Here is a 13,226-nt window from a genome sequence, read left to right on the forward strand (position 1 = left end):
TTTAAAGACGTTTGACTTCACGATAATATGGACGGAGAGTAAAGTATTAACTCAGCTGGAACAAACATTACCTGATGCAATATTACACAAAATAAAATAGAAACATAGAAATAAAAAGATGCAGAATGACACAGTCTGATTTAAGGATGGGACGATACAGGATTTTAGGAATATCGTCATGAGTGACTTGATAAAGCTGTCGAGCTTGTAAGAACAGAAATGATAAATAGAGCCTCATTTAATAAAGAGACTCATACATAAACATGTTGATTATTGTTTTTATTTATCCTTTATCTATGCAGGGGGACCTTATGGTTTATTTGTTTGTTTGCAAAGTAAAAAGTTAAGTGATTCCAGCATGTTTTATTGCCATTTTAAGAGTTTTAAGTATATGACGATTATCAGGATAAAATCATAAATCGTAATATTTTAGCCAAGATAATCGGGACATTTCATATGATGCATGTTTCGCTTCAGACTTTTAAGTCTTTTTGCAAAAACAAAAACATGAAGCACGACAAGAGGAGAGACTTACTGCGCTGCACCTTCCCTGAGGAGATTGTCATTGTTGAGCAGCAATCGCACATCTGAGGAGAAACAAGAACAGCAGATCAGCACCACGAACACACCGACACACAACACACACAAACACACAACAGACACCGATACACACCAACACACACCAGACAACACACACCAGACAAAGCCTCAACACACTTCAGGGGGGAGTGAGGCGGACATGGTTAATCAGCTCAGTGGGAAGAGGCTGTAGAATCACACACAGATGAAAGGAGACAAAGTGGCTGTCGGGCTGCGATAAGAGAGAGACAGACAGACAGAGAGACAGACAGAGAGACAGACAGACAGACAGACAGAGAGACAGACAGACAGGCAGACAGACAGACAGAGAGACAGACAGAGAGACAGAGACAGGCAGACCGGCAGACAGACAGACAGGCAGACAGACAGACAGACAGAGAGACAGACAGGCAGGCAGACGCCCAGTTTTACAACAATATTATATAAAGACATGTTATTAGGTTTGTGCACATACAAGAGATTTGAGTCAGTTTGTGTTTTTTTGCATCTTTCTTGATGTACTTTCACAGAAATAGAAACAACAACAAAGCTGGACAAATAAAGATAAAGAATAGAAAAGAAATAGGTGCATATAAGTATTAAATATATATATAAAAAAGAACCAATGACCAATAATAAAATAAGGAATAAAATGTCTCTATACTATGTCAAGTGTATTCTGTAAGTTTAGAACAATACAAATGAAAGCTGAAAGGATTAACACAGACTTTAAGATTAATCTAATCGCCGCAGAACTACACAGGATGTTTTAAAGTTATGTTTTCACGTGCTTTGACGGCGGCTTACGTTATTAAGCTGCATGTCTTTGCTAAATCAATCATCATACACATTATATTCAAGCAGAGACACTTCTTTTAAACGCATATCTTTAGGCTGCACTGGATTTAGATGATGGACGGTAGAGAGGTGACAGGTAATGAGGGGAGGAGGAGGAGGATGAGGAGGAGGAGGGATGAAGGTCCAGTTCTGAGAAACACATCACATGTTGCATGAAGAGAAACCAGAGTAGTTACCGTTGAACACTTCGTTGAACTCTCCTGGCGGGGCGTGGATGACAAAGTTAGCTGCTATGCGTACCTGCAGGCAAGAGAAACACACAAAGGTACAAGTTAAGACTGGAAGTCTCTGATCTGACACAGAACATTAACACGATGAATCAGTCTTTATTACACACCATAGGACATTTAAATCTCTTTATTATGGATTGTTTTATTCCTTATTTTTGGACAATTTGCCACCACTGAGAAACACTGTTTTTCCATCATGAAAACACGGGTTTGCTGCGTTCACTGGTACACTGATGTAATACCTAAACCTCACAATATAAACACTGCCTGTGTGTACGCACGGTGGCCAACAGAGGGTGTGATGAGACTGTGTCACGGTGGAGCGAGGCGCTTATATGTCTCGCCGCGTATGAGCAGTCTTCATTTTTTACCCCCTCTTCCTCACTCTGCTGCTGCACCGCAACACTTCCTGTTTCCAGGTCACATGTTAAACAGAGAGCGAGATGACGGCCCCTCCCCCCCCTCCCTCCCTCACCCCGCGTGGTTTACAGCCATATAAGGACATGAAAATGTGCTGAGGCCTCTAGTGCACAAATTCTCTCTCTCGCCCAACCTCTATATGCCTCAACTCCTCTCTATCACAAGCTGGTGTATCAGGGAAGGTGTTCATATATATATGTGTGTGTGTGAGACAAGGTGTGTGTGTGTGTGTGTGTTTGTCCTCTGGGCCCTTATTAGCAGTGTGTGTATACAAGTGCTCTGGCACTCGCGCAGTGCTGCAGATTGATCGCTAATGAGCGATGCTGAGAGAAATGGAGGCACTCGGGGAGGAACGTCTGTCTGTGTGTGTGTGTGTGTGTGCGATGTTGAGATCAAAGTGTATCTGCATTTGTATCTCGCATCCTCTGTCATGAGATCATCATGACACACTAAAAATTCATAAAAACACAACAACGGAGGTGTGTGCGTCTCACATGCGTCTCTTTGTGAAAACAGCCGGTGGGGAAAAATAAGTTGTTTGTTTGTGACTCGACGTCCCCGTGGGAAAGACGTCGGGGGGGGGGGGGGGGGTTTAAACACTCCTGGACGGGAGTGTTTAAACAGGGTTTCCCCCAGACACTCCAGGGGCCGTTTCCAGGAACGCTTACACATTTGTATAATTGTATAGAAGTCTATGAGAAAATGACTCTACTTCTCTCTTGATTTATTACCTCAGTAAACATTGTAAACATGGGTTTATGGTCTCAATCTCTAGTTTCAAGTCTTCTTCAATACAGCATGATGTTCATTTAGTAAATGATGGTCCATTTAGAGTCACACAGACCATAAAGCAGGGGATGCTTTAGGGCGGGGCTACACAGTGATTGACAGGTCTCTACCAGAACACCACTGTATGTCGTTTAAAACAAAATATGGACTTAAAAATGTCTCCTTTATCAGATTTATCTGCACTTCATCTGGTGATTAAAGTATAGTATGACAGTTATAGACATATTGGACAGTTACTAACTGATAATTGACATTTATACGGGTCTGTAAATATGACAAACTAAGACCCTCATCTGGTTCAAATATCATAAAACTGAACTCTCTCACCCGTCACACTCAGATCTGGTTTCATTTAAGTCTATTAATAGTATTTAAAGTCCACTAACTGCTGCTAGACACTGAACACACTGAAGCCTTTTACCCAGCATGCCTTTGGCAAAAAGGCAGGTAGCACGTTTTACAGGTAGTCAGTCTATTAATTATTATGAATTGTTTAAATCGGAGCAGGCCACTGTAATTACATTTCAGATATAAAAAAGTATGGATAAAACACTGAATGAATGCCTTTTAAACTGTTTCAAGACATTCAACACTTCAATTATTATTATTGGCTTAAATGGTGCAGACTGCAGATCTTTACTCTCCGCTGTGAACAACTGAGCGAGCTTGTAGACTTAATTGCGTAGCGCCAACAGCTCGGGAGAGACCGGTGAAGACTGCACAGGAAACAACACGGAGACGGTTTTACAATCAATTCTGACAGATAACTGTTTTCAGGGCGCATGGAGAGAGAGGAGAGGAGATAAATCACTGACAGGAGGAGGAAGAGGATACTCCATTAGTGGATTATGAGTACGCCATTGACTGGTAAAAGCTAGTTAAGAACAGAGTAATACTTCCTCTTTCCTCTAAGTACCTCAGACCAGTTCTCCTGATGCACTGAGATAACAGCAACAGACGCATTAAATGAAATAATACACTCACGTTTCTACCCTGTTTCTTGCAGGTTATTTACATGTTAAACAGGCCGGACACTGATACCGTTTGAGAATGTTGGCTCCAAAAGCAAGATCCTTCATCATCCCTCACAGACCTGCATGCACGTCGTTTATCGTTGTTCTGCTGTGACTGAGTCTATGTTTTTAGTGTCTAAAGATGCAGCAGAATTATGTCTTTAGTCCACGTTTCTATTAACATAATTGCCCCTCATTTGATTGCTTTGCATGCGTGGTTTTATGAGCCTCTGTGTTGCTCGACAATGTAGTGTAAGCGTGTCCTGAATGAGGTTTCTTCTTATATTTATATTCTCTCTTCTTTTATTATTGATTCTGCATGCTTATAAATGATAAATAATGAGGACTACAAATGAAAAATAGCATATTGGTGCATTTACAGTGATGTTTTGTTTTTAATGTGCACTTTCCCTCCCAAAATAAACCAATGAATAGATGTAATAGCAAGTGGTGACTGCACAAAGCTATTGTGCAGACAGGAGGAAGAAGTCTGCTTCATGCACTATTACTACCACTGAAAGGAATCCACACAGAGCCTCACCGAACAATAAGAACATGTAGGCTAAATAATGACATTTAATCGGTTTGTGATCATCCCCAAAACTAATAACTTCAGAACCAATCGTATCTCAAAGGTCTAATGGATTGAAGTTATCTTGTCAGCTAGCAGACAAATGAAACCAAAAGCACAGCCTCCTTTGCAGAGGTAATTACTGTTGAGCTGCAATTTAAATGTTGAGCTGGCAAGGTTAAGTATTAACGCCGGCACACGAGCCACTGGGACACATCGGAGCTCTGAGACCTCGTTTTAGCCTCGAGCATGAACAGCTGACGTGCTACATGAAGACGCGAGTCTGAGGCAAAGAGTCTCTGCGGGGAAATTTAGTTAATTATCCGTTTTGAGCCCCAAATAGTGATGGGACGATACAGGACTTTATCATTCGGCAACCTCCGGGTATGAAAAGAACAATGCTGAAGTGACTTAAACCTGCATTCTCTCTACTGTCCATCGGGGGGCGACTCCTCTGGTTGTATAGAAGTCTATGAGAACATGACTACTTCTCTCTTGATTTATTACCTCAGTAAACATTGTAAACATTATGGTCTCAATCTCTAGTATCAAGTCTTCTTCAACACAGCAACAATGACAACCTATTGCTCGACGTCAGTAAAACCAAGGAGCTGATTGTTGATTTCAGACTAAAAAGGAGGCGAAGACACAATCTCCCGTCTACATCAATGGAGCAAGTTAGCAGCTTTAAGTTCCAGAATTTCAGTGTCAGGTTCTTGTCAACTTTTACAGAGGAGCGATAGAAAGCATCCTGACTGGAAACATCACCTCACTGGTGCTCATCTACCGAGCACCAGTGATATCGGTGACAAGAGGTGCCTGCGAAGACCTAAAGGGATTAAAAAGACTAAAACCCACCCAGCCACAACCTGTTCACCCTGCTGCCGTCTGGAAAGGGATACACAAGTATGAGCTACCGGACCACCAGACTTAATAAAAGCTTCTTTTCCTCTGGCTGTGACACTCCATTCCCCATCCATAATATAGTTTTTGTGTGTTTTTCTTGTGTAGCGAAATGGGACTACAATCTGAATCTCGTTGTGCAACCCTGCTTTACAAATAAAATGTTTTAATGCCATTTTAAGAGTTTTAACAATTATTAGATATTTAACAATTAGGATAATATCGCCAATCGCAACTTTTTTACATTACGTTAAATGTCTAGCCCCAAAACTATTTAAACAAACTTTTAATACAAGTGTTCAGCAACTCCACCACCACTGAAGATAGAAAGTTTGTGAGAAAGACGTCTCGTCAATTAGGCCGTTAATTGATTCGTCCATCAATTGAAAAAGAATTGACAGCAACTTCGATGTTCTTTTAAGAGATTTACATTGTGGAATCTATAGATTCCAGCTTCTAACTTGTGAGGATTCACTGCAGTTTGTTCTGTTATTTAATTGTAAATTAAATAGCTCTGTTATTCGCTGTTAGTCAGCTAAGATAAGATAAGATATTTGAGCATGTAACTTTAGGTTCTGGGAAACTTTGACATTTTACAGACTAAACGATTAATTTAATAATTAAAAACATCAGTTTTGTGTTTGTTTGTTTTTTAAGTCAAAGCCATTGTGTTGTTCCAGTGCTAGTAGTTAAGGTCTAATATCTGGGACTAAGTTCTGCATTTGGGTGCAATTTTCAGAGACCACATTTAATAGAGGTTGCAGCTTTGGTAAAATTGCACTACAAAAACAGAAGAGCTGACAGTAGTTTGGTCATTTTACTGGAAAACAGAAGAGACAGCAAGAAGCCGACGATTGCTGCTGTGAGCGTTATCTAAATATGAACCAGTCATTATCTTGGAGAAACTCTCTTTTGATGGCTTTTTATCTCCCGAGAAGATCTGACCAAGGAGCTGGAATAATAATAATAGTGGAGCTAACCGACCCATTCAGAGAACACGGGACATAAACGCCCCCCTGCAGTGTGGGATCTTTGGATCTTTGTCCTCTCTTGGGCCGAGACACCAGCTGGTCTCTTCTCTTTCAACTCGCACCGTATATTCCTCCTCATATTACCCAGCAAACCCTCCTTTTCCTTCGCAAAACAAACCGCACCATCCTGACACAAAACCCCACCATCCCACCCTCTGATGGAGCACCCTTTCTTAATTCCCAAACGACACCCGCTGACACCGAAACCACTCGTAAAACTAATCCTAGCATCCAAAATCGCCTTATCGCCCCCAATCCAGAGCCGTGGAAATAATAACGGTACAAAAACACAGCAGGAGTAAACTGAAAGCAATGTTTTTTTTTCACCCGCAGGCATTTTTTAAGCTGCATCATCTCCCAGAGTTTGATCCTCTTCCCTGGCGTGCATCCATTTCAATATCCCAAAAAGTAAAAGATGGTGAAATGCTTCAAACAGCCGAGTTTAGAGAACCTGTCTGATTAGGGTGAATATTGGTGAGGGTGGGTGACGGGGGCTATAACTCATGAATAATAAGTCTAGAGGAGGAGGAGGAGGACCGTCAGCCGGAGGGCGACTAGAAATGTTCCTCTGCTAATCGAAACCAGGAGGTGGCGGCTGGTCGGCTCAGGATGAAATTGAAGAAACGAGGGCATAAACACAGTCGGAGGCAGACGGTTTAATGATAGTAAAGATCATTACTTTTTCAATAATTGTATTGAACAGAGTAATGACTGTCTGGGGCACTTGCTTCATATTCAGGTTGACACAATGCCGCCTGCTCTACTGTCTTAGCTGCAGGTTCACATAATGTACCAGCGATTATTTTCCAGGTTTCAGCCCGTTAACTACAAATCACATAGACTGTGAATCATAAATGCAGTTTTTCAGATCGACTTCCTTCCTTCCAGGCAGCCACCAGTTTCAGTTCGTCTCAGCTGAGCGTTAACTTTGACTTTGGGAGACTTCAAACTTGCTTGGTTTATTTTTCTGCTGTTGAAACGTATGTGAAGGTTTTGAGGGAAGCAAACAAAACTCTCCATCTCTGTAGATTGTGTTGCTGTCTGCTACTTTGTCTTTTCTGATATTAATTGAAAGAGTCAGACATTTTAAAAACCTTTACATAGTCAACAGAAATGTCAAAAACCTTGTAGAAGCCCATCACGAGATTCAGTGGGAAACTCTGATCGTGATCACGTCTGTCTGCGTAAAAACAGATCACTATATTATGACTGAATTTGATTTATTTTTCTTTATTTCTCGTGCAGATTTACCATCCAATTCATATTTGAATATTTATTGCAGGAACATAAATAAATTAAATCAAACAGCTTCACTATTTAGTGAATTTGATTCACCTTCATTCGTCTCTCTAGCAGCCATGACTAAACATAGCTTGAGTCTGCTTTTGTAACACTGATTCTGACAACCGAACACGCAAAAAAAACCCTGATATTTTGATGCTGGTAACAGTTTTAATTCCATGTTTACAGCTTGCTAACTTGTCTGGATAGCTGATGCAAAACAACACATCCGTTGCCAACGTGCACACTTATATTTGTGATGATTTTAGCTGTAAAAAGAGACTATAATCAATGATTAATCAAACTGTTTATAATGACACACACATACCGGACACTTTGGCGAGGATCAAACGTGTGTCCTTCCTGCACGGACTCTGACTGCGCTGCATAAATACTGCTGCCATGTCTACTTTAGATGTGCACATTTATCACCTTCAGCCAACACCCCCGATGACTTCTCCTTACTGGTAAAAGTATAGTGTCATTTCACCCCCCAGCAGCCAGCTACGCAATGTACGGACTATCGCTGGCTTGCATTACCACCTCCAGTATGCGGACACTCCAGAGCAAAGCCCACGGTCTTAGAGCATCAACGTTTATCAGTTTATAGGAAACCAGGTAGTAATCTGTTTAACCCTTAATCAGGGCATCAGTGTGACGCCTCAGCACAGACAGATAACATCTCTGTCACTGCTGCAGTACAGTCAGCTCCTCTGTCTATGCATTCTTCAGTTCAAGGGAGATGCCCGAGTTTCCAGCGGTCATCTTTACTATATCTCCTAAGGTCTAAGACATCCGGGGTTGTTGGTCCTTTAACTTCAGCATTATCTAAAAAGGAGTATACTTTGTCTGAGGTTTCTTTAATGCCCCTTCTTTCCCAGACAGCAATAAAACCTTATTCTCATTTGAGAATAAACCTTTTTTATTCGCTGATCTACAGTAAAACATATATTTTTCTATCTCCATCATAAGAAGAATGTATTTCTGTAATTTATTGTACTTTGTGAAAAGTAATTACGTAAAGGTTTATATATTTGACATACAGATGTCCAACTCTTTGTACGGATCCTCTAGGATGCTTAGACTAAATATCCAGACTGGCGTTATTCTAAATATGGGATGTCGTAGATGCTTTCATTCATAAAGCCCTACTGTACCGGGACTACATGCATTATTTACACTGGAGCCCATGGTAGGAATCAGGCCACCATCCCTGGTACTGTCAGCACTCTGACAATTTACCTTCTTCTCTGGCAGTATAATAAATGAACTGTTATGCTAACTTAACTGCAGAAGTGACATTTGGCTGCTGTCCAATGTTAGTCACCAGTCTCTTTACTCTATTATTTTTGTAACCAGTGTAGCATGATAGCATGGTGGAATTAGCAGGCTAGCTATCCAACCAGCCAGCTGCTTATTGAGCCAAATGTAACAAGTTAATGCCTCTTCCACGCTCTCTTGTCACAGCGTAGGAAAGCACATCACGCATGTCTTTGAGTCGCACGGGGAGCCGACTGTAGGACCAGTTTGAGTTTTCCCTTTGTGATTCTTGCTCCCTCCCGGATATCAGAAAGGTCTGATATCTATTAATATATCATCTTACATCCCCTCTTGAATAACACTCCTTTTCACGTGATGATGGATTCTCACCAAACCAGCTGACAGAAAAGTCTGCTCTTTCTGAAACAGGAACCAAAGCACAGAAACCTCGAGGTTTCTTTTGACCTACAACAACTACCAAGAAAAGCTAGCAAAAAATACCTCTTGTGTAAAATACAATGCAGACTACTCAATGGAAGTGTAAGCTACAGCAAAACAAGGTGGGCAGCTGCCATTTGCTTATAAATCTTGCTTGTTGGTAGTGGGTTTGTCTCCTCTGTCAATCATTTTGCCATGTGCCGGATTATTGTTTCAGGTATTTCCTTGCAGAGAGAAACAATGAAGTTGACAGGTAATGTAGATATGTAAAGGGATTCTGGTACCTGTCACTTAAGTACAGACAAAGGACACACGTTGAGTAAGAGCAGCTTCCTGTTATACCCATGTGTGGTTTCTTTAGTGTGATCAGGAAGCTGGCAGGCTGGTGCCCAAATGACTCAAAAACACTACAAGAGGAAATGTATTATCTGTGGCAGAGACTCTTCTCACCGTTTAATCATTTACAAATGGAAGAGACTTGTTAGAAATCCCCCATCAGGGAGCTTTCAGGTCTGACAACAGCAACAACATGGAAATTTCTCATGGGACACGTTTAGGAAGAGACGAACCTCGAAGCTATTTATTGCATTCGACACGGAAGAAATGTCCGGGGTCAACTTTTCTAAAGGCTACCTATCAAAACAGAGTCTTCTTCCTAAGCAGACTGAACAGCCATCACAGTAATGACACAGATTGTAGCTAGTGAGGATTCCCACAATAAGAAAGTGTGCAGATTTGTCGTTCAAATGTGGGGAAAGTACCAACAGATGTGAGCCAGAAGATTCTGGCTTCGGCTGATCGTTTCATCCGCTCCACCGGCCTCTGGCAGGCCACCACACATTTGTAGTTTTATTCTACAAATCATGACTAGCCAGTGGAAGAGTCGTTCAAATTGACTAGCGACTTTCGGAAACTATTACCCACTGTCAGTGTTATGCAGTTGAAAAACAAAAGGCTCATTTCCTCCTTTTGCAGTTTTTCTCAGCACTGCTTCAAAAAGGAAAAGAAAAGGGCCGAGGGCCCGGAACAGATGGCTGACTGCTGTGAGCTAATGCGCTGGAGAGACAGCCTTCAAAGTACAAAAACACAACTGTGGTGTTTGCGTTGAACAGCACAACGTACAGTTGGATGGATGTAACCCACTTGGTACCACACCAATCGTATCCAGAGAGAAATAAACAGCTTCCACCAGCTAAACACTGCGTATTGGCTGAGCCCCGTCTCTCTACCCGACAGCCTGGCAGGGTGCTCAACCAGCATTCTCAGTTTCAGATCTACGAAATCAGAATCGTCTGGTCAAAATGTGACAGATGTGGAAACCAATGTGGTGAAGAGATGAAAAGGAGATCCCATCCTTCTCACAGCACTAACAGTTATGGTTGTTACTAGCTTAAACCACAAGCCTAACACCATGAGCACACACCTAAGAACATTTTGCCATGTTGTTGTTTTTAGCAACCAATGAACGGAAGTTACCATATCTGGACTGAAGAGGAGTGACGTAGAGACGCCGTATACGTCTGTCAATCACTGTGTAGCCCCGCCCTAAAGCATCCCCTGCTGTATGGTCTGTTTGACTCTAAATGGACCATAATTTACTAAATGAACATCATGCTGTATTGAAGAAGACTTGAAACTAGAGATTGAGACCATAAACTCATGTTTACAATGTTTACTGAGGTAATAACTCAAGAGAGAAGTAGAGTCATTTTCTCATAGACTTCTGTACAACCAGACTTCTTTTTACAACCTATTTATTTATGTATTTATTTGTCCTAACCCATTTTAAAGCAAGTAACCATAGCTCATTGAGATAGTAATGGGGGTACAAGCAGTGCTAACAGTTAACATTAAGCAGCTTTAAAGGGTATAACCTCTTCATTGCTGTAGACACTAAAAATCTGAAAATATAAATAGACTGTGCAATACTACAATTATTCTGTCTGTCTGTATAATATTTTAGTTATTGTGGATTTGTTACTTTTTTTTATTTATTTAATATACTTTACCGTTTTATTACTTATTTATAATATATTACATTATATAATAATAATAATATACATTTAATAATGTATTAATAATCTATTAAATATATAAATTACATATAAATATCTATAGTTCCTCCATATTTTTTTACTGTCTGTGAAACGTTACTTATTAAAAGGTACAGCTGTTAGCATGCTAGCTTGTAGAACACCCACGGTTTACTGTCACATAGCAAATGAAATCCGGACATGTTATTAATTAAAACACTCTTGACAATTCACCACTTTGCAGTGTTGTGTCGACAGAAAAGCGGTGTCAACACAGTGAAAAGGGCGTGTTAGTAAGTCTGTAGCTGTCTGTTAGCAATGCTAGCTATGCTAACGTAACAAGCTAGCGATGTGGAAACTTCCCTCACACAAAAACAAGAAGAAACACACAACGGGGGCGGATAACAGCATGTGCACATACACGAGAATAAGGCGTGGGAGTCAATGTTAATGTGAATTTATTATAATATGTACACGGTTCCTATTTTTGAGTCAGGACCGTACAAGGAGCCTCCGTTAAAACGAGCGGAAGTTGGAGCTAAAAATAATAAAGCAGCAGCAGCGGTATCTCTGCTGAGGCCTGGAGGAGGTTGTTGTTTCCTCCAAAATTCAACTTAATCCCGGTCGACGACCGAGAAAACAACCGGAGGAAGACGGACTCTAACCGCCGCACACGGTGCTCCCTTCAGCTTGAGTCTGTCAAACGATTAAATCGGCGTCTTACCTTCTCCTCGTCGGATAGCTGCTCCTCATGATCCGCCATCTTTTCTTCCGGCACCACCAAGCTTGTCAGAGCCCAGTGACGTCACCGCTCGCGGGGTGGATTCCCACACAGCTTGGCTTCGGCGCGTGATAGACGCTACAGTTCACGCGAAGCTCGCGTGTTTCGCATAATTCAATAATGTGGAATGCTTGCAAAACTAATCACTGCGCTATTGTTTTTTTGTAAATACATTTTATTTATGCACACTGGTCTGAGGTTATGTTCTGTACAGCTCTCTGACTTTATTTATTTATTTTCTAAATATGTTTCCTCCTGAGCGTCAATAAATAAGTGAAGTCTCCACGTGTGCCACACCTTTTGGATTATCTGTACATTGCACATATTCTACAAACTTTGCAGTGTGAACTTTTGCACATTTCTTGGACTGTGAACATTCCTGCACAAAAACAGCTTTTTTATATTTGTTTTACATATTTTTGATGTCATGTTCTTTTTTTATTTATGTTTCATGACTGTTGCAGTACTTCCTTTTATCCCTTTTATGAAATTAATATGTGTATTGAACCAAAAGACCAAGGCAAATTCCATGTATGTGGAACCATATTTAGCAAAGAAAACATGATTTTGATAATCACATTTTATTTTAATATTGTAATGTGAGCACATCTGAGGTTCATATTAGGAATTGTTATATATTTCCTACATTTGTGTGCAGCATTTAGAAATAACACAAAGAACATTTTCTTCTGTTTGCTTCTAATTTGTAGGATGTAGGGTTCTAATCCTGCGTGTCCCTTTCTGTCATGATTCCATCATTGGTTTCCTCTAGCAGAGTAAATTGTGCAGTCTTTAATGTCAAGTCAGAAAAGTCTTCTTCTTCTAAACGTCTCACACTTGTTATTAACTTTCAGCACAAACAAGCACATTGAAGTTCCTTGCTGTGTTAAAATATATCGGTATTAAGTTTGTTTTGTCAAATGCAACACTGACTTCACAGAAATACATATATTTTATGTTCATGTAGACCCTCACATTTACACCCAAGGGAACCTTGTATTAGATGCAACAGACAACAGTCATTTTAAAGAAATCATTC

The 13,226-nt window shown here is 40.6% G+C and overlaps 1 protein-coding gene across 1 annotated transcript in view; it reads right to left on the bottom strand.

Annotated features, from left to right (window-relative positions):
* Window positions 1-12,207, bottom strand: part of LOC306699188 (F-actin-capping protein subunit alpha-2) — an 18,594-nt gene extending 6,387 nt beyond the window's left edge. The window contains exons 1-3 of the mRNA XM_079163718.1: window positions 12,131-12,207; window positions 1,614-1,677; window positions 536-587 (exon numbers count right to left, since the gene is read on the bottom strand). Coding sequence (XP_079019844.1) covers window positions 536-587; window positions 1,614-1,677; window positions 12,131-12,169 — 155 coding nt within the window. The 5' untranslated portion in view covers window positions 12,170-12,207. The remainder of the gene's footprint in view (window positions 1-535; window positions 588-1,613; window positions 1,678-12,130) is intronic.
* Between the last annotated feature and the right edge of the window lie 1,019 nt (window positions 12,208-13,226).

This window comes from Pholis gunnellus, assembly GCF_910591455.1.
Source record: "Pholis gunnellus genome assembly, chromosome: 7".
Lineage (NCBI taxonomy): Eukaryota > Metazoa > Chordata > Actinopteri > Perciformes > Pholidae > Pholis > Pholis gunnellus.